This window comes from Pelodiscus sinensis, chromosome 21, assembly GCF_049634645.1.
Source record: "Pelodiscus sinensis isolate JC-2024 chromosome 21, ASM4963464v1, whole genome shotgun sequence".
Lineage (NCBI taxonomy): Eukaryota > Metazoa > Chordata > Testudines > Trionychidae > Pelodiscus > Pelodiscus sinensis.
In genome coordinates this window covers 16949637-16971654 of record NC_134731.1, presented here as the reverse complement: position 1 = coordinate 16971654, position 22018 = coordinate 16949637, and the positions used below count along the sequence as shown (strand labels likewise).

Below are 22018 nucleotides of genomic sequence, written 5' to 3'. Positions count from 1 at the left end.
ACCCAGCCTGATCCCACAGTTCACTCTTGGTGGGAGCTATGGGGCTCTGGGATTCTGCTGGCTGATTAAAAACACTTCGCCCAACAACAATGTGCAGCACAGACAGTAGGCGAGAGAGTTCCACTGCTGACGGGAGAGGCAGAAAGGAAAATGGATAATTAACACTTACTAATCTAGAACCTTTAATGCAAAGAAACTTTCAGTCTCTCTTCTTCACTGGCTGGGAACGGACTCTCCCATTCTGTGGTACATTTTCTGTGTCCTTCATACGCCTCAGCTGCCAGCAGCACATACACAGTCTAGTTCTAAAACTCCCCCTGTGCTCTCTGGCGTAACCAAGACTGGATAAAGAGGAAGGTCGGGGTGCTCGAGCCCCTACAAGAGAGCACCCTTATCAGTATGCAAATTCCAAGGAACTTCTATGCAAGCGCCAATTACACCTGCCGTAATACAGCAGGAAGAGGACTTGCTCAGTTCCTGTGTCCAGCCGGCTGCAGAAAATGGGTTCACCCGAAAGGCTGTGGCAGTACAAGCTTGCAGCATGGCTGTAGCCAGCTTGGTCCCAGGATGTTAGAGGAAGTGGGTGAAGTAATATCCTTGGGCGGTTCCTTTGATCTCATGGCCTGTTCTGAATCCCACTGCCAATTGGGATTGTAACACAATTGGGTTGTCAGCGGTCAGGAAGGGACACGGCTACTTAGAATCGCTTGGCTGCTGCTCCTGAGTCACCCGTTTGAGCCTTGTTTTTCCCTGGTGCTCCAAAGTCCGTAGTGAAGGTGACTAACCTTTTGGCTTCTCTCCCCCTGCAGCACCGATGCAGGCGACAGCCCAGTGGGACCCGCTGCCACGACAAACCTGGAGCAGCCTCAGGTTATTCCATCGCAGGGTGATCTTCTGGGTGACCTTCTGAACCTTGATCTGGGCCCCCCTGTGAACGTGCCCCAAGTATCCTCCATGCAGATGGGTGCAGTGGACCTCCTGGGAGGAGGGCTGGACAGCTTGGTAAGCAACCCCACTCGCTTGCAGCTGGCAAGAAGTAACTGGAGCCACCGGAATCGTGGTCTGTGCTGGGGCAAGACCGTGGCTAGTCGCTCTGCTAGGTGCTTGCAGCCCTAAGCCTAGAGGCAAATCAGAAAGGCCTGGGTCACTTGGCCACAGTTACTTCCCTGCCAGCTTGCTGCCAGGTTCTTCCCTTAGTAAAAGGGACATTGTCCCGGGCTCTAGAATCCCTCGTATGTTACTGTCTCTTTCATGATCCCTCTGCCCGGGAAGGCCACTTTTATTTTATGACCCTGGGCAATCCAGTACTTTGTAAAATATCCCAACTCCGCTTCAAAAAGAGCTTTGCCCTTCAGTTTCACTAAGTCCTGTTGAGTGGTCCATCTCTGTGGCCCGCCACATACTGCTGCACCAGCCGTACAGCCTCCTATTGGTGTGTGCCCCAGAGCACGCCTCAGTTTAGTATCAGACACATGTTAATTGCAGCTAGGCCACTCCGCAGCTCTGCTGAGTCCTCCCCTGCTCCAGAGCAGCTCCAGGTGGGATTCTCCTCCTGAAAGGGTCACGCATCGGCTTGGATAAACACAGGCTGCTTTTGCTCCCGGGAGACAAGCTAGGCAGAAGCTGCCAGGAGAGAGTCCTGCATGGGGGAAATTGATTATGGAGAGGGGAGCTGGGTGTGGTGGTTCTTGTCCTGAGGCAGTAACAAACAGTAGCACACTTAGCCTTTGGTACTGTGTAATTAACCTCACGTGAGCTGGGTCAGAAGTGGGAGGCTTGTCCTGCACTTGAATGGATCCTGCTGAAAGGAATCTGTTTGCCAAGCACTCCCCTGGCTCTAGCAATCAGAGTGAAACAGTCATTAGACACACTCGTCCAGGCCTGGCCTTTCACCTGCTAATGAACCGGAAACCCAGCCACCTTTGATAGTGGGCAGAGGTCGCATGTGTCCGCCTGAGCTCTGTCTCGGTGCTGACGGAGCAGAGGGTTGCAAGTTTGCAGTTCACTCAGGTGGAGCACACAAGGTTGTCCCTGGCTGGAATCCCGAGGAGGCTGGGCCGTGTGAGCGCAGCGCACTGAGCGAAACGACAGTCACAGCCACGCATTACCGCAGCGCCCAGGAACTAGGAGTCGCATCTGGGCCTTCCATGGAGCAGCACCATCTGTGGCAGCTCCAAAGAGCGACACGAATCTGAATTGTAGACACACCTTGTAGGCAGAGCATTGGATTGGGATTCAAGAGATCTGGCTTCTGTTCCTGCCACTGGCCTGCTGGGTGACCTTGGGCAAGTCACTTTCTCCCATCTTTGCCTTAGCTTCCCTAAGTACGTAACCCGGGGACTGCCTGTACTGCTGGAACGCTCTATATCTAAGCTGTAGTTCTGGTGCTATGCATGCAGTGCACCTGTTTTTTGTTATTTGTTGGGCTCACATACCGTGGTGATGGGCGTAGTATAAGGCCTTAATTAGAATAGCCTTTGAGAGAGGATTTCTCCGTGTTGGTGTTGGAGATGTTAAAGCTGGGACCCATTTGGAAATTTGAATGTTGGACCAGGCAGAGTTTTGTCACTTGTTCTGCTGAAGTAAGTCTCTGCGGCTGCGCAATGCCCAGGCGAAATGCTGAGCAGTCTCCTCTCCCTCAGACTTCAAGGGCAATCAAATGGTTGTTGGCGTGAGTTAGACATGGTGTTAGTGCAGCCTTCTGGGTGGAGCTTCCCCCCAATGCTTTCTAGTCATGTGCCGCTGAAGCTATATCCCTGTTGTTGTCTCCCCATCTGTGGTATGGACAAGTGACTCGCCCCCCGGCCGTTCTGTCTGTGGTGGTGTGGATGTGAGACCGAGCACGTGCCATGTGTGTGTAGGTCAGGCTGGGCAATAAGCAGCCTGCGAGCCGGACGTGGTTCACCAGGGTTAGCCCCTGGCAGGCCGCTGGATGCTTTATTTACCTGCATGTCTGCAGGGATAGCCACTTGCAGCTCCTGTTGGCTGTGGATCATCGCTCCCGGCCAATGAGAGATGCAGGAAGTGGTCTCCCGGGCCCTGCTTCCGTTGGCCGGGAACCGTGATCCACGGTCAACAGTGAGTGGCTGTGTCTGTGGGCGTGCAGGCAAATAAAGCATCTGGCAGCCCATTGGGCAAACTGGTGAAGTGTGTCCGGCCTGCAGGCCACTTCTGCCCAGCCTGGTGTAGGTGCGGGTACACGTACGGGGACGTTGGAGTTCAACGGCCCAAGCTGAGGTGGAATTGAGACTCCAGGAGGGAGAGACTTCCATCCCCCGCCTCCTAACAAAACGACATCCCACGGCAGGGGGCCAATGGAGAGTGGAGGCTCTTTTGGCTGCTTAACAGTGAGTTTGGGATCTGGGGACGGCGGGTGTCCTAGGCAGGGAAAGGCAACAGCCAGCCTGGCCTTTCCCACTGGAGGCGGAGTGATGCTGTCCCCCAGTGCCCACCCGCCCTCTGCTGCTCCAGGTACTGGGAAGCTGGGGCCTGGGCAGAAGGGGCAGGGTTAGGGAGCTTGCCTCCTCTAGCCCTACCTCCCCCCACCACCTATGTTGGGATCCAAAATGACTATCCTTCCTCATCGTTCCTCTGCCAGCCACACGTTCCCCTGGAATTCTCTCTTCCTCCCCCTCACGCTGCCATCTGCCTTTCATCCTGCTTTGCGTCGCCCTCTTGGGTTAGGGCTCTTCCCGTGCGCTGTTAGTGTGACAGCTCCGTGAACAGTGCTTTGCAGGAGCGACAACTGGCTTTCTGCAAGCCCCCAGATCTCATTGGTCAGAAACGCATGCACAGAGCCATAGTCCATTAGCCTATTGAAAGTGTCTGACCGCTCCAAGGAGACCTATGGATGCTGCTCACACAGATGGCTTTGCAGTGAGCACCAGGCCTTATATGAAATGAGCCCAAAGCAATCCTCAGACTGGCAACAGTTTGCTTCACAGCCAGCTCCATGATTCTACTGGGAACGCTTTGTTTTCCTCGCTGGCAGGTAGATTCACTTTGCGCAAGTTCTTACTAACTCAGCGTTTTCCTCTAGCTCCCGGAGCGATGACTGTGTAGCTCTTAGCTGAATTAATTCATGTCGTGGGTCTCCTGCAAGCCCCCGAATAAAGTAAAGCTTTGCGTGCTATCTGGCTGCATCGATAGAGCTAGCAGTCCTCTGGCAAAGGACCATTCAGGTTTTGGACCCTGGTTGTTGCAGCTCCTGTCAGTATCTCCATCCTTTCTCGCTCTGCGCCTGGCCAGGTCCTCGGCGTGCCTCCCTTCCTCTTGCAGACGTGGTGGTGGCAGCCAGTCATCAATGTGTATTGTGCAGACGTCGTAGAGTTGTGTCCCGCAGAGCACCGTTCACATACACACAGGCGCTGGGGTGTGAGGTGGCAGTGCCGGATTTGCTGCGCAAGTCAGTGAAATTACTTACAGTGGAATAAAATTTCAGGACAGTTGCTCTTTAACTGCAGAGCATCTGCAGAGTCGTCGGAGCCAATTAACGTAAAGCAGAACTGGTGCAGTTGTTTGAGGTTCAGGGCTATCATCACTGCTGTTTGTTTGGAGGTCTGGCATCTTCCTCCAGAAAGGGAGTCAGACACCATCCTGCTGATTAGCAGCATGTGTTTCTATGGATGGTGCACATTGGCACGTGCCTCAGTGCACAGAACACATCTTATTCTGCACCTGGGTGGGAAAAATGAGGGAGCATTGCTCCTGTTTCTAGCAGTGCGACTTGAGGACAGTGATAGGCTGCCAAGCCTGAAAGCTGTCCAAGCTGTTTTGCTTGTGACCAAGCCTCAGGCCCCATGATGCAAAGGGTGATTGTATTATTGTAAGAGGGAGAATTTGGTAGGCTGGGTGGGGCAGGTAGTGTTATTAATCCAGCTGTATTCTGCTCCAAGTGTGCTGTTAGCGGAGCTGGCTTTACCTGTGTGTATATACAGCACAGGGCCTATTGGGTTGGCCAGCTGGAAATGAATGGAAATGGTTAACAGATGCTGCCAGCTCTCCAGGGAATTTGTTCAGCATTGCTTTATGCTTGACTAATATCTGCTTCTTTCCTTCTGCGTTCTGCCTGTCACTGCAGATGGGAGAGGACACTCAATGGGTAATTGGTTCCTGTTCTCACTGTCTGCCTCCTTTCTCTTCATTACTCAGGCACATCCCTGCGTTCACCACCTCCATCCTTTGAGTTCATAGTAAATAGCTCCCCTCCCCAGCAGAGGGGGCAGGCAGGCGGGAACTGCGGTCTGTAACCGGGAGACGTTTATAGATATCCTGGGAGAGACAGGCGGAGGAAGCCTTGTCAAGTCAATAGGCGGTCTGATCGTCTTGTGTGCTGGGTGTCCCGAGCTCAGTTGGGAACCTGTTGCATTTGTTCTGCATCAATCACAATTGAAAGTAGGCATGTCATAGTTTCCTGTTCCAACACTGCATGGACTTGGATACCTCTGCCGAAGAGGACCCGAGCCATGTCCACACAGTGTGATAGAGGCATGACTCCTCTGCTTGCGCATACATCGCAGTGTGGCCGCTGTAGCAGGCGGCTCTGAGCTGCCTGCCCCATGCACGCATGCCCCGTGCACGCGCACACATCCTGGTTTTGGGTGAGTTTGTTCTTGACATGGCTGAGCTGGGCAGCTGCTGTGGCTATGCTGCAGTTTAGGCTCCTGCAAGCTCAAGTCTGAATCCATGAGCAGGGGAGTTCCACCTCTAGATCGTAGCATGGACAGGCCTGGTCCAGGGGCCTCCTGGTCTCTGGGCTGGCACTGCAATCGCACATTCTGCATCAGCTGAGTTTGGGCCTGTGCGTATGAACCAACAGGGAGGTGGAGGCCCTGGTGTAGCAGAGAGCCTTGTGGGACAAGGGTAATGAAAGGCTGCAGAGGGATCTAGGTCAGAGCTACTCAACTTTGGAAGCCCTGGGGGTCACAATGATACAGCACATGCCGAGGGCTGCAACTTAAGTGTGGTTGCATGTACATGCAAATATATGCAAATAGCTTCTTTCACTCTGACGGACATGAATACCAAGATGAAGGCAAAACTATGCAACATGCAGGCCCCATTTAAGTCTGTTCTGCTGATATTAATAAAATGCAACATTTACCCAATTTCCACCCCATGACAGCACTTTGAATGAGCAATGCCAGTCCAGGGATTTAACTACTAAAATGCATCTCAACAGAAGACCATTATATTGACTCCTTTTTTGGTTTAGCTCCCGCCACATGTTGGGTAACCCTGATCTAGGTCAAAGCTTCCGCTGTTTGGAAAGGTAGTACCATGAGGCAGCAGCTCCAGGGGTATGAAAATAGATTAAATGTTTAAGGGGGGATTCTCTAGATGAGAAACCCTGTCCCCCATTTCCTTGGCCCTCAGCACTGAGAACTAGAAATGCTGGCTCTTCTTGCTCTCTTCTGCCTCTGCGGTCCATGCAGAGCACGGGCCCTTCACTACCACTCCCAGAGGGCTGGAGGCCTCCTTTTCATCTGCCTCCTTCCCATCAAGCTGTCTGGCATGGGTGGCCCCCACTGGGAGTTATGTTCCTACCACATAGTTCTCGGTCAGGGACTGCCCCTTGATGTGTTGGGAAGGCTCATGCGACTGCTCTTCTGGAGAGCCATAAGCTGGAGCTCTGTCAAAGACAAGACTGCAGTTGGGGGACCCTGATCTATATGAACCGGGCCTTGTCCAGCCTCCCCCTTGGAGGCTTCCTCTGCACACGCAGACTGACACGCCTGCAGACGAATGCCAGAGCTACCAAGAACTGTGTGTGTTGTCTTTCAGGCTCGAATGGCGAGTCTGTGGCTTTCTAAGATGAGCAGAGTAGGAAACTGAGAAAAAGCTGATAAACATCTGGCTCAATTATGCAGAATTATTCCCAGTCCTTTCCATAGTACTTCATGTAAGAGCTTTGCTGCATGACGGGAGGGAGGGTTTTTTTGCTTTCATCAAACAAAGGGCCCAGAAACCTCCATTGCCTGTGGTAACGTTTAGCAGAGAGTCTGTTATGATCAGGTCTTGGTGTCCTTCCTTCCGTTCATTTTCCTTTCTTTCCCCGGACTTCTCTGCTTTTTGATGTAGAGCGTAGCGCTGGCTGACACCTGAAACAAGCATCTAAAGGGAGAGAAGATGTAATAGTGACGTGCTTGCTTGATGAGCCAGTCCTAATGCAGAAGTGTGTTCAGGCCTTGTCTTCTCAGAGATGACTCGGGCAGAGAGAGCTATTTGACTAGAATTTCCCCGTGGCGTGAAAGGGACGTGTTGGAAGGCTAAGAACTTGTCCGGTTCATAAACCCCATTTTGCAAGCTCAGTGTTAATGGGTGCGCACACTTACGCCATGGGGCTGGCAGCTGGGGCCTTTCACTGCTCTGCTCGTTTCACACTAGAATCGTTCACCTGTCTGTTGTCTCTTACATAACCTGGGAGAAATGATCATTTGAGCCCTGCACACTCCTAGGCTAACAAGGAAGGGAGCTCCGTGCTGCTCCCTGGGAAGGCCAGCGGCGCACTCTTCTTACACTAAGCATCCAGGTCTATGTATGAAGCGGCAGTTCCTGCAGTGGGGGCGGAGGGCCTGGGAGATTGTGTAGCAGGCCTGGGTTTCGGAGTGACTCCCCAGGGATGCTCATGTGACTTAGGTGTGCTTAGATTTTTCTGGCCAGACGAACAGCCTGAGTGATTGTGCAGTATTTGTAATGTCCCTTTCATGATAGGCAGCATTATGTCTTTAGGGCAAGGTGGCTACTCTAGGGCTTGGAAGGACGTACCAGAGAGAGGCGGGGGGCTGAGAGCCGTGGAACCAAACTGCAAACCCTGCATAGATCCAAATCTACTTCAAGCCAGGAAGTGTGGCCACATCCCCTGCCCCCTAGAGCTAGCACCTACGGAAAGAGGGAAACCCAGAGCAACAGAGGGGTTGGTGTAAGCCAGAGGGTGGCAGGTGGCCGTGCTACCATCCACTAGAACGCTGCCTTTGACCTGCAAAAAGCCTTCCGGCTTGGTCCCAAGCCAATGTATTTGTATCCACTGCAGGGGGGAAGTGAATGGTTAATATGCCGTCTGTCGGCCAGTGTAAAACACACACACTTGCCATCAGCGCTGCCAGACGGGGGTGGTGATGGCCAAGAACGGATGGAACATCCCTCTCTGCCGTGTGGTGGGAGGGAGATGTTTGTGAGCCTTGCAGATTCTCAAGTTGCTCAGCTCCAGGGCCGACTGGGTCTCATCCCATTTCATTCTCCTCCTCCATGAGCATCAAGCACATGTGGAGCTTTGATGACCCTGCTTGTCAAAGGGCCCTCCAACACTCTGGGTCAGATGGAGGGCTCTGCTGCTACGTGACATTCAGCGGCGTCCCGGCAAGCCAACCCTTCCCCATGTGCCCATCACTGCATTCTTCCATGTCTGCTCTTGCTCCTTTTGGTGGTGGTCTTTGTCATCACAGCCTGTGCCCTGCGTGTGACTGGAGAGCTGTGTGGCGAGCTAATCAGCCCTGTCCTTGTGGCAAATGATAAGCCTGCAGGGTACATTCAGGATAGACCAGCCTCGCCTCATTGCTGTCAGTCAGCCTGCGGTAAAAACGCGGAGGGAATGGAGAGCTGCGGTACTGAGGCCTCCGCAGCCCTAGCAGTAATGTTTGTACTTGTGCTCAGATCGCTGTCCCCAGGCGATCGCAGGTGCTGGCCACCTCTGGTGACCCCAGCACCGAATTTTCTCTTAAAAATCCAGAAGGCTGCAAATGTAAAAACAGATTGTCTCATGGGCTTCACAACTTTCAGACAAACAAGGGAGCTCACAGTGAGCGTAAAGAGCAAGGGAAGGCTTCACCGTAAACGGGCAAAGGCAAAGACCCAGAGGAGGACAGCAGAGATGAAAGAATTTGGAACCAGAGGGTTCTTGGACAGTTTTAGCTTAGTAGCATCAGAGGAATCCTTGATTAAAAACCTGGGTTCCGTTGTGCTCTCCAGGCTCTGACAGCAGCAGGAAAACACATCTTGTGGAGCTTGCGTGAGCAGTGGGCACATTGGAGGTCCAATCCTTCCCCCTCCGTGGATATTAAAATGAGTGGCACATTAAAAGGATCCAGCTGAGATCTGTGTCAATAATTGTGAAGCCTTTGGTTTTTCTGCACTCTAGAAGCTACCCCCTGGAGCTGCAGTGAGCTTCCTTCTCCGTGTTCTCTTCCACCGGGTTTACCCCTGCTGGATTTCCAGAGAGCTGGTAGCTGACATTGTGAGGTTCGCAGAAAAGTGCTGGTGCATGAAACACACAAAATTGCACAGCCTTTGCAAAACCAAGGCTAGGTGGGAGCCTTTATCCACCAGCCTTTAAAGCACGCAGCCCCAGTGGGAAGATGAATTGAAACATGTTTATCTGAAACATTACAAGGTGTTAGCCTAGTCACCAGCTTCTTCTCTATGCAGCTTGATTAGCATGTGAACCTCTTCCCCTCCCCCCCACCCATGTGCTTTCACAACAGTTCATCTGTCCTGTGCATGGTAAGTGCATGAGGCGCGCTTGCAGCAGTTCTGTTGAGTGAACTGCAAACTCTGTTCTTGGCATCCAGGACCTAGCTTAAATGAACTCTGCCTTTCTCTCCTCTCTCCCCTTTCTCTTTCAGCTTGGCAGTGACCTTGGCGGGGGCATTGGAGGAAGTCCGGCAGTAAGTGCCCTCAATTTTTTCCAGTAAAAAAGCTCCCCCTAGTATAATAACGATATAATTTCCCCCCCAATGCTGCTGCTTGACTAACTACTGGATGTGCGAAAACAGATGGCCATAATCACAGTGAATGGTAGTGGGTCATTCAAAAGTGGTTGGGTCCCCAGGTGAGTTCTTCAGGGTGGATCTGCCATCTCTGGAGAGAGCCTTTCCTGACTTGAATGAGCAAAAGGAGGCAGAGCTATTGTCATCTTTAGAGTGGCCCTGGTTTCCTGGTGTTCCTAACGGCAAGCAATGGGACTAGATTGCCAATATGCAGTGGAATGAACCGGTTTTGATCCTGGGACTAACAATAGCGAGCTCCTCTGCAGTTGTATCGTGGCTCCTCCACCATTTCTGGATGTGCCAAAGTCCTTTGGTCTGAAGCGTGGCAGTTAGCATGGAGAAAGGAAGAGGATTTAGATCGTCTTGTCCTTTTGCTGGGTGTAGGCAGACTTGTTCCTAAAGTGTGTCCTCAAGCCTTCGTGGTCTTTATTTTTCTACGTAGACAGGAAGGGGACTACTAGAAGTGATTTCAAGGCTCTCAAGTGGTATCAGGACAGCAAAGAGTGTGGAGACTGCTCCAGAAGCTCTGAAATTCACAGACATTTAGCGCTATTGATAATTCAGCAGGGAAGCTCTAAAGTGCTTTAAAATATTCAGGATATTGCCTTATTTAATAAACAACGTCCTGTGTGTGCATCATTCATCTCTACCCCTTCTTTCTAACTCTTGCAGGTGGGCCAGACCTTCATTCCATCATCTGTGCCTGCGACTTTTGCTCCTTCGCCCACCCCAGCGGTGGTTAGCAGTGGGCTCAACGACCTGTTTGAACTGTCTTCGGGCATAGGCATGGCTCCTGGGGGATACGTGGCTCCAAAATCAGTACGTAAGGGAGACTTTGCTACAGTATGCTGGTCCCCAGTGATATAGCTTCATCAGCATGGAGTTAATGAAGCCATTCAGTTGTCCCCTTCGTGCTCTTTGGACTATGAGTTACTTCCCATTGGTATATCTTATGTCCTCTCCTCCTTTCCCCTCCCCCCTGAGTGACAGCGAGCGTTGAAGACAAATCTAACCAGTTCAGCATTTCTCTCCTATTGCCAGTAAGGGGATATTAGCATAAGGAAGAGCTGCAAAAATCTGGACTTTACCACTTTCCCCGTTAGGCAGCAACCAGCTAGATGTCCTAGTACAGGTTGACCCTCTCTAGTGCAGCACTCTGTGGTCCAGCAACATCCGTGTTCCAGCATGAAGTTAGTGAGCTGGATGTCCGCTTATCAAAGGTGTGGCCAATTTTCCCACAATCCCATTCATTTGTTTACAACCACCAGTCCTGACTCTCAATGTTCTGTGTTGTTATTTAGCCCTAATTTACCCCTAAATGTCTTCTGAGAGCCCAGCAAGCAGTGGAAGTGTTGGGAATGCTGCTGGACAATATTGACCTCCTGCAGTTGGGCAAATTCTCTGGTTCACCACCTGTCAGGTCCTGAGGATACAGGACTAGAGAGGTTCAGCCTGTAGCAGGATCCCCAGATTTAGCACCACTCGTGCAATCGTTAGTGCTGATCAATAAACAGAGTATCCATTGGTATGAGGGAGTCTTATTTCAGAGGGAATAAAAGAAATATCTGGCTGGTGTGAGCATAGTGCTCATGAGCACCCTGGATTTGCACCTGATTGTAGAGAGTTATTAAAAGCCCTGACAATGTTCATGATTAATCCAGTTATTGATGATTCTTCAGCATCCACAGAACAGGGTCCTGCTAACATGGCTGTGGCCAAGCTAGACTACCCAGTGCAAAGCTAGATCTGTGGGGAAAGCATGTCTTGCCAGAACGGCTGTTGGACTTGGCATTTAGCTTTTCCCATGCCTGGGTCACACTGAAGGACTGAATTGTTGCTTGTGGCACCAGTGTGCTCGCTGCCACTTTGTTTGGAGCTGCCACTTCTTGGTTCATCCCAGTAAGTGGCCGACAGAGGAATAGCTAGCTACAGCCTTACAATAATATGAAACCCATGTGCATAAACTGGTATGCGCCTTATGCCAAGTTTTCAGCATGTGGCTGCCTCCTGGTGCTGTGCCAAATACAAGAGCGTATTTGGTCCCCCCAAGTGTCCAGTGAAAAACCACTGTCCACTGCTCCATTGATCACATGTAAATCCAGCACTTTTCACAAAGCGAGTCTGCCTAGATGTGCTGTTAGACCAAGTCCTGAGCACATCAGCCATGGGCAGGCTGGCCGGTGCTATGGTCCTGCGCTGTTTGCCATTGCTGCCGATCATGATTCCCCACAAAGGTTCTTCAGAAGCAGCGAAGAACGCCAGCCTCATTGATTGTAATTGTTTCAGTCTTCAGTGTGATCCTGACGCGCTTCCTGGAGGAACCTGCCTTATCCTTAGATTAGTCCGGTCTAGCCAATAGCCCCCTTCCATGTTTGTGCACTTCAGTGTGGTGGTATTTCAGAGCTTCTGCTGGAGCTTTGTAAACAGGCTAGGAGCAGCAGGTTGGGTGTTGCTCATTGGTGAGCCTGATGCTTTGAGATTCCTGGGCTCTGTGTGCAGTTGGGTCCCTGTGGACACTGTAACAGCTGCCAAATGAATGGATTGCCTGATGTGGAGCCTTTCCCTTCAGATGTTTGAGAACTCCACAGGGTTCCCAAGGTTTCTCCCACCACCGAACAGGGTTTCTTGTTGCGTTTCAGGTTTGGCTGCCTGCGGTGAAGGCTAAAGGACTGGAGATCTCAGGAACCTTCACTCATAGGCAGGGACACATCTACATGGAGATGAACTTCACCAACAAGGCTTTGCAGCACATGACTGACTTTGCCATTCAGTTTAATAAGAACAGGTAAGAAACCCGCCCTACCTGTGGTGGTAGGAAGGGGATACGGTCCCATTTCTCTGTTCTAGACATGAGCCTTCCAGGGCACAATTGTCAGTGTCCTTGTGGGATTTAAAACAAATCCCGACAACTCGTTCTTCCGTTGGCTGCACGTTGCAAATCCCAAACCATTAAACAGGATTAAAGTAGCTACCTTGATCTATCCAGGTAGTGATCTGCAGGCTGCCACTGGCCCCTTGCTAATTAAATCCCTTCCGTTTACTGGCAGAACATCATAAGAAGAGGTAACAGAGAAGAGGAGCAAGCAACTGTTCTAAAGCTGCACTGAAAACTTTCCTCAATTGACAATAATACAATAAAAAAATCAGTGGCAATGGGATGTCTTTAAAACCCCTTGGCTGTGTCTAGACTAGCAAGTTTTTCCGCAAAATCATGTGATTTTGCTGAAAAACTTGCCAGCTGTCTACACTGGCCATTTGAATTTCCGCAAGAACACTGACAATCTCATGTAAGATCTCATGTAAGATCGTCAGTGTTTTTGCGGAAATACTGTGCTGCTCCCGTTCGGGCAAAAGCCCTCTTGTGCAAATCATTTGCCCACAAGGGCCAGTATAAACAGCACAGAACTGTTTTCCTCAAAAAAGCCCCAATGGCGAAAATGGCGATTGGGGCTTTTTTGCGGAAAACTGCGTCTAGATTGGCATGGACGCATTTCCACAAAAAGTGCTTTCGCGGAAAAGCGTCCTGCCAATCTAGACGTGCTTTTCCGAAAATGCCTTTAATGGAAAACTCTTCCATTAAAAGCATTTTCGGAAAATCATGCCAGTGTAGACGTAGCCCTTCAGTGTAGGGGCTGGCTAGTTACCTGTACTTGTCGCCCATAGGTGCAGGTCTCCTGTGTGGTGAGTCAAAGCAGAGCCCTCGTCCTGGTGAGACCCTCTTTTGGTCTCCGTGCAGTCAGGGCAAGAACTGTGAATGTGTTCGGCCCAGCACCTTAGATTGCTTCGGCAGGTAAATGCTGGACGTGCCAAACTTTTTTGAGAAGGCTCATGGCTCCTGTGCACGGCACTTGCAAGAATGCTCTGTTCTTCCCCCACCCCCCATTCTCTCAGTGAGGCCAGCAGTAAAACGTCCTTTGATTTCTGTAGAAGTAGAGTTGAGCCAGCACTGAGTGGCTTTGGAAGCTGCACTCTGTGTCTAGTAACTGCAGCATGAGACTGACACATTCATCCACTTGGAAGTGAGTCCACCCCAGGGCAAAAAGCCACAGTGCAGCCCTTAGTAACCCAATGGAGGCTCTGACTGGCTAAGGTGAGTCTCTAGAGTGGGGGAAATGCCTCCTAGAGCCATTTATGCTGCTTCCACCTGCTCTAGGGGTAGATCTTGTAAGGAATGATTTTGAACACCCAGACGGTCCCTGATATTCATGTGTATTTCAGTCCTGCAAGCGAAGGCTTAATGTGATGTGATGACGAGTTCTAGCTATGGGTTGTGTGAAATACAACCGAAAATATCATTGATTGATGCATCTGTGTTATTTTTAATACAGTCTGTTCTCTGCAGTCAGCCCTGGCTTGGTGAGAAAGCAAGCATATGGTCCTCTTCTTTCTTGTAGCTCTGAAGCTGCAGCTCCCCCCGCTTCCAGTGTCAGCAACATTTTGAAACAGCCGCTGGATTTCTAAGGCTGAACAGTGTTTTTATAGCTAGTAAAGCCCTAGCCAAGTACAGCTAAGCTGACAGGCTGCTGAGTCAGCAGATGCAACTGTCCCCCATGAGTAGATGACTGGCTGCATTTCCAAATTGAATTGAGAAGGAGTGCAGTCTCCATGCAAGCCGTAAACTGTCTGGAAACACAGGCCTTCTTAAATAAAGTTATTTGTTGGAGATCAAATCGCCAGGTAAAATAGCCTGTGGCAAGCACAATAGGCAGCAAAATCACTTTGCTGGAAGGAGCTGCAGCTGGCAGGGTAGCGTAACATGGAGAGCACACAGATCTCCCTTCCTGTGTCAGCTGACTCCCTGGGCCTTTGGAAGAGCTGAACTCTGATGTGCCCTCTCGGCCTAGGCCAGCCCTCCTAGTCACCTCACCTCCAGGTTATGGGTGGCGCAGGGACATCTCTCTGACTTGAATCCTGGGACGAAGGGGCTCAGCAGAGAGGCAGCCAGACTAATAGGCTGGAATATGTGGGCAGAGATTGAGGGGCAGTTCTTCAGAATCACATGGCTGCCGAGGGGGTGGCCAGGTGAAGAAGTTCCACACTGGGTGCTTCTAGTGCACCCGTCCCCAGAGAGTCGCTCCCGCCTGGCAGGGAAATGCAGCCCACCACCCCTCAGACTAGGGGCAGGGTAGCTGACTCCCAGAAAAATGAGTCAGGGGCCACACACATTTGAGAAACAACCCCTTCCCCCTCCTCCCCAGTTCCTCACTGACATGGCCCCTGACTGAGACAGAGAGAGACTCTCCCTGCATTCCCCTCACACAGCAGAGCCTAGAGGGGGCCTAGGCTAGTAGATTTTATGGGCTCCAGCCTCACAGGGAGATGGCAGAGGGGCTGGAGCTCTAGTATGGGCTCCCCAGTGCTGGGAAGGGGGAGCCCCAAGCCCAGGGGGCCAGATCCAGGCAAGCTGGGGGATGTATCTAGCTCCTGGGTATTAGGTTCCCTACCCCTGCCTCAGACAAAGGCCCAAGAGTAAAGTTCTGAGGAAGACCCTCTAGGCAAGGGGGGGTGGCTCTGCTCTCCTGGAAGGGGAGATGGCTTTGGCAGAAGGGGCAGGACGGTGAGCATGTCACACGGGGCCCCCCCACAGCCCTTAGGCCACCGGAGTGCACAGCATGGTTCTCCAGCAGCAATTTAAAGGGCTCTGGGCTCCAAGCACCCCTGCCACTGCAGTAACGACAGCAAGGAGCCCTGGGCCCTCTAGTCACCAGGCCCTACAGTGGCTCCTCCTGAAGTCAGATGGGGAAAGCAAATGTCAGGGCAGAATGGCCCTTACTGAGTTGCCTGGAATTCAGTTTCAAGCAGCGTTGGCTTAGCTGTCCTACTGATCCCCGCCCCTGAGAGGGGTGCGGCAGCAGAGACCCGGCCACTGGCAGCTGGTCTCAGCCCAAGTGAACCCCTTGAATTGCACTTGCAGACAAGCCCTGCCGAGCATGGTGAGCCGTAGAAACCCTGCCACTGAGCGGGAGGGGACGAGTGAGTGTAAATCCCCGCTTCTCTGGCCACTGTGCTCCCGCAGAGACGCTGCACCCGTCAGGGCCAGCCGTGGCAGCCCTGCTGCGACCTCCTCTGTGGCTGCCCTCTCCCTGCCCTGCGCTCCCCCTTGGACTCAGCAGCCACAACTGCCTGTCTGCCTCCTCTGCTGTCTGTCCAGCCTTTAACTTCACGTGCTAGCCAGCTCTCCTCGCAGAGCAGGCTAGTGCTTCCCCAGGGGACTGGCCCGGGGAGGGACATGGAAATGCTGCCGGCAGTGATCTCCCTTGGCCAGGGTGGGCCTTGTCAGGGAGACTCAAGTGCAACCACCCTGCTGCAAATTCTCCTGTTTTCCCTGGCCCCTAGGGAGTGGGGCCCAGCTAGGCCAGCTGAGGCTGACATGGAGAGCCGGGAGACCCTTTGAGCAGCCGGCCCAGCCCACTGCTCCTTAGAGTAACTGGCCGTGCTGTGTAAACGCCCTCTGGCTTTCTCTCGCCAGCTTTGGAGTCATCCCCAGCACCCCTCTGGCCATTCACACTCCGCTGATGCCAAACCAAAGCATTGACGTCTCCCTTCCCCTCAACACCTTGGGGCCTGTCATGAAAATGGAGCCTCTCAACAATCTGCAGGTAAGGAGCATCTGCTACCGCACCAGGGAGAGCGGGGGGCTCACTCCACGTCTAGTGGAGGTCGCCTCCATTTGGGGGCTCCTGCAAACGGGACCCTGGCAGTTCCCTGAAATGCTGAGCAGTGGCTTCCCGGGAGGGGGAATCTGGGCTTCTGGCCAGCAATCTCTTGGAAATAGTTGGGGAGCGGGCAGGGGCAACGTTCCCTCTACGTTTTTCAATCTGTGCAGAATACATTTTATGTTCATCAAGGCTGTGCAGATGTGCACCACCAATGGAAACACATGCTGCTAGCTGTGGGCGCTCTGCTAATCAGCTGGGCATCACCTGCATCTCTCCTGAGTGAATGCTCAAGTGCCCAGCTTCCAGGGACACCGGTAGGGGCTGCTGATTAGTGGCACTGAGAGGTGACTCTGAGATCACTGGTTTTATGTCTGCTCTTGCCCAGAAAGCTCCTCAAGCACTTTGCAAGCCTACACTGACCCATGGAGCCCATGCGATATCACTGCAGTGCAGCCACCTCTTGGGTGGAACGTAGCCAAGAGTGTTCAGCAAGGCTGCGCAGTGCAGAACAGGCGGTCAGATGATTCCTTAGTTAACTGGAAATGAAATGGGTGGTGAAACATGATTACCAGAGCCGGGCTTTGTCCTGGGCACTCTCAAGGCCTGTACTTACCGCCCAGCCTTTGGAGAAGGTGCTACGGAGTTCAAACAAGCTCCTGTCTGTTCTGATACCCCCTCCAACACTCATACAACAGGCAGACGTCACCCCTTGAGCCTGGGGTCTATGCTACACTGTCAGAACATCAGCCCTCGGCCAAGTCTGGGGTGGGGCTGTGGCCTCTGCGGAGCGACAGCTTGTGCTAAGGACGTACGTGGGGGGGGGGCTCTAACCAAGCAGGGCAGGTTGGCCAGTGAAGCATGAAAGTTCTGCAGTGGCCAGACACCAAGTGGTGCTAACGGACAGTGCACCAGGCAGCTGTGCAGAGCCCTGCAGACTCTGAGGAACGAGGGAGGCTGGGTTTGCCAGCTTTCTTCCTCCGAGAGGGCAACCTCCCCCAAGGAGCGACTGCTTTGTGCTTTATCTCTCCGTGTTTGCAGTACATAAGCCAGCCCGCTTGGAGCTGCACAGATACAGCAGATTCAGCTGTGCCAGAGACCGTGCCTTTGGAATCAGTAGAGACGGCAAGCAGGGGATTTGCTACGCTGGGCTCTGAGTGGGAGGAAGAGCCACAGCGGTCTGGAGAGATCCCCATGCTGGGTTTTAGTTCAGCACAATGAACTTGAGCTGTAGGAACAAAGGAACCTACAGGAAAGATGGCTGCTGCCGTTGGGATTAGCTATTTCTCTGGCTTTGCTCGTTTGATGTGGTGCTTTCTCATGATCGTTGGCACTTTCTTGGCCCCGAAGAGCTAAGATCCAGGGCAGGTAGCGGAACCAGAGATGAAGGGGTTGTTAATGTTCTGTTAATGAAGCCGTTGTGTGCACTTCGTTCCTCAGGCCCTTTTTACTGTCAGACAGGGCTTGGTAAAGGGGCCTAGTGCAGCTTGGGGTCAGATTTCAAGGGCGATTCTGGAGTCTTGGCCCTGCCAGCATTCTCTGTGAGCATTCACCTCCCCATCAGGCAGAGGCAGCTGTCAAACGGGATGGAGCTTTGCAGTAGCTCTCTGGTCCCTGGAACCCAGAGGGTTTAATGCTTTCCCTGTCCAATCTGTTCCCTGCATCTCCTGGGGAGCGGCCTCTCTCATCCAACAGATGCAGTTTTAGTGACTTGATGCTCTGGGGCTGGTGGAGTTTGGGAGGAAGCTGGTCTCAATATGTATCCCATTGCTGGGTCTCCAGCTGCATTCAGGGCCGACGGAGCGGAGCATTTCCCATGGAGAGAGAGTTCTTACTCCCGCCTGGGTTTAAAAAAAACCCCAGTGATTCAATTGTAACTTTCATCTGCCTGAACAACCGTTTCCTTCTCTTGACTGTTCTGCTTGGTGGCTTATGACTTATTAATGAGTCTTCAGGCAAACCGCTAGAAATAGCTCCACTGCGTAGTGCCTGCAGCTCCAAATTGGAGCATGTCGAGTGATGCGGTATCTGCTTCTGCTGGAGTGGAGCGGAGACAAGCCCCCTGCAGCCTCTTGACAAAGTCACAAGGCTGGCGGAGGGTGCAGACAGTGAATGAGCTGCACCTGACCTCTGTAGGCACTTTTTCCCCGGAAGCAGAGAGAGGCGAGGCGATGGTGTGGAATGGATACCAAGAGCAGTATCAGTGGGAGGAGTTGCAGCATTTTGCTCCCCAGGGTAGGAGACCCATGCAGGACCACCACTTCCCCAGGCTTAGCCAGACCCATCAGGGTGGTGATCGGTTTGGTTCAACTGTTACTGAACTCGTAAGGACAGACTGGGCATGTCCCAGGAATTGACCTCGATCTGCCTTCCTGGCTTAGGACCTGAAGGGGTATCCTACAGCCCTTCCAGAACACACACCAGATCCACTGCTTCCTTGGAGCAGAAAGGAGGTGAAATAGTTGGCTTACCACCACCATCACCAGAATGTGCTTTGTTTCTAGCAGAAAATGCTCCAAGAATCAAGCAGAGAGAAAACGTGTGGAAACCTCCAGCTGCCTTATTTGGAATAGGCAAAGTATCTGCTAGTGCCAGGCCTGCTTACTAGTTGAGCTACTTCATTGCCACAAACGTTGGCTGCCCTTTGACAATCCAGGAAGCTGCCGTATGGAATAATAGGCTCTCTCTCAGCCACGAGCTGAATCGGGGTGGTACCAGAAGCGCTGCCGAGTTAAGAAGTGCTGCTGATAGCAGCGGATTTGATGGAGATCTGGCATTGCTCTGACAGTACCAAGCTGTGGGAATGGCATTCTCTGTGTGTTCACACAAATAATCACTCCCCACACATCCTCAGGAATTCTTTGATAGGTGCCTGCTGAGAGAGCAATTTACAGCAAACTATAAGGACTCTGGGCCTATTTTCAGTGACGGAAGGAAATTCTCAGCAAGTTGTGTGAGATTTCATGTGATTTTCTGCATGTGGAATTATTAGGAGCCAGAGTACAGGATTTCTTTGAATTTTAAGGTCTTTAATTTTTTTTATTCTCCATTTTGTTGCAGCAGAGGTGGGCAATAATTTTTGAGGGGGGCTGCTTGTGAATTTCAGAAGTGGTCAAGGGGTGCCTCAGAAGGGGCAGGGCCGGGGACCTTGAGTGCTCCTCTGCCCCTAGACTCTGATTGACCTGGGGGTGGGGGAGCAGTGAAGTCTTTGCCCTCCACCCTGCCAGGGGAGGGGTGCCTAGAGAGAACTGAACAGCTGGTGGTTCCCTCTAGGCCTTGCACACCACTAGCGATGTGAGGAGACTTCCCGTGCACCCTCCGCCCCCAAGTTAGTCAGAGGGAATCCCTCCCCCCACCAAGGAAGGAAGAGCGTAGCAGCATCAGGAGGGGGCTGAAGGGAGGTTTTCCCCTTAGTTCAGGAGGCCCCTCCCCTCCCCTCTCCTCCCCTCCCAGTTCTGCCTCTCCTAGGCATGGGGGAATGGACATAGTCCCTGGCTCCCCCGCCCTGCCAGGGGTGCATGGTTCTCTTTGGTGCTGTATGCCCCTAGTATGGGGAGGAGACTTTGTGCGTCTCTGTCCCCAGCTCTTTATTGGCCTGGGGAGGGGGTGGCGGGGTGGCCTGGCCGCGGGCCGGATGAACCCGGTTGGCTGGCCGGATCTGCCCCTGTGTTAAAAGTAACAGAATAATCCTCAGGCAGCCAAACTGGTCTCTGAATTCCCACCACACTAACAGAAACTTCCCAGGCTACTAGTCTGTTCTGCAGGCAGCAATTTCAGAAGTAATGAACTTGTCCTGTCCGTGTCATAATGTGAAGAGGTCTGGCTATGCAGGATGCCATCAGGGTCCACACATAGCCGTTGGCCAAGATCTATCAGCCACTGTAGCAAAGTTAGAGTGACACTTAATCAGAGGATGAAGCCAGATGTAAATACAGAAGCATCTTGGCCATGTAGACTTAGATTCCAGACCCTGCTGTGGTACGTCCGATTTGGATCCCTGTTCCATCCCCTGAAAAGAGAGCTGCTTATTGGAATGAGCCTTTTAAAGAATGTCTGTTGCTAAATGACTTAGTTCTCGTGTTAACTTCCATCAGTGCTGTTTGCTTAGGAACATTTTCAAATTACTTAAGCCAGCCTTTCATAGGCCACCTAGCATTTGGCTTGATCTCACCACTGCACAGCACTACCTAACTCCAGGGGACTAGGTGACACGCTTCCAAAAGTGCCAGGGCCGAGCTGGCCTTCAGAGGCCCTGGGTTAACTGCAGACCAACAAAATGCAGAGCTGTTCTGCTTTTATTTTTATTTCCCCACCATGGAGCAAGGTGTGGAACCCAAGTGGCAATTGCATCATTCCTGGGGCAGTTGCTTTTTCGGGGGGGGAGGAACAGGCAAGGAGGAAGGTAGTGGTTCTGCAATGAGAGCCTGCAGTAGTGGAAATCCATTCTTCCTTTCCAGACCAGAGGTTGGGTGAGAGCCTCGATGCAATGCTTGGGAGGTGGAAGCCACCCTGTACTGAAGCAAAAGCCCCATTCAGAGTTCCAGGGTAGCTCAGAAATCCCCTCGGTTCTGTATCTTCTCCATTATGCCGAGCAGCCTTGGGGGGAACTGCAGTGTTGCACCATCTCCTGCCCCAGGGTTTGGGATTCTTTGGGAGTTTTTATGTCCAAGACAATTGCAGCCCTTGAGTCTGGAAACTCATAAAGGCTTGTGAAACCCAGCGCCTTCTGTCCCTTGGAACCAGTGAACTGTGTATGGACTGTTTCATGAGCCATCTTACCCAGAATCCAGGGCCAGTTAAAAGCAGAGCCTATCTGCACTCCAAAATCCACTGTCTTGTGGCCAAACACCTGCCTTGTGGGTTTGCTTGTGTGGGCAGAATAAAATGTTACAGCCACTTTGGGGAGCCACGTCTTAACCCTGGTCAAAAATCCAGACGTGTGTTTCTGTCCACATGGGCAAGAATAAGCCACGGTATAACACTATTCAGTCCACCGCAGGTGTTGAGCAGAGAAGAACGTTGGCTGTGTAGTAGCGCTTGTGAATGTTCAAGAGAGTTTCCCATTCCAATGATATCCAAGTCTCATTTCACTGAGCTTTGCATCCATATTTGGCCTGGATTTAATGTTTAACGTCTCTTCTGATAGAGGTAGCAAGGGGGGAGGGGAAGCGACTAGTGTGTCGACTATCCGATAAGCATTTGCTTATCGAATAATCAACTAGTCCTTTGCATCCCTAGTCTGAACTAGCAATTTCTCCCACATTTTCCTGTGGTGCAGATGCTGTTGTAAAACAGCCTGGGCGTTCGCAGTCATGTCTGATCCAGCTCTGAGAAGGTCTAGGCAATGCAGCAGTAGAAGGGAAGACGGCTGATCTGCCCTGGCAACCCCATTGTTAGCAGCATGTGAGGCGCTGTATTGATGCTGCTGTAGGGAAGCAAATTGCCCGTGTGGACCATGTCGGATTTGCTGCTGCCTCAAGCTGGAGGTTAGCAGCTCTCTGTCCCAACAGTAATTGACTGCATTGGTTGATTTAATCGAAAACAAGCTGGAAAGAATCGCAGAGAGCCGTAATGCACCAACTCAAGCCTGGAGCATTG

General features: G+C 52.0%; 1 protein-coding gene across 2 annotated transcripts in view; it reads left to right on the top strand.

Annotated features, from left to right (window-relative positions):
• The window catches only part of AP2B1 (adaptor related protein complex 2 subunit beta 1), a 103157-nt gene that overhangs the window by 51340 nt on the left and 29799 nt on the right, over window positions 1-22018 (top strand). The window contains exons 14-18 of one of the 2 annotated variants that reach the window (XM_075905002.1): window positions 810-1002; window positions 9621-9662; window positions 10437-10583; window positions 12404-12549; window positions 16234-16363. In XM_075905002.1, coding sequence (XP_075761117.1) covers window positions 810-1002; window positions 9621-9662; window positions 10437-10583; window positions 12404-12549; window positions 16234-16363 — 658 coding nt within the window. The remainder of the gene's footprint in view (window positions 1-809; window positions 1003-9620; window positions 9663-10436; window positions 10584-12403; window positions 12550-16233; window positions 16364-22018) is intronic. The other variant, XM_075905003.1, reaches the window with a different exon arrangement.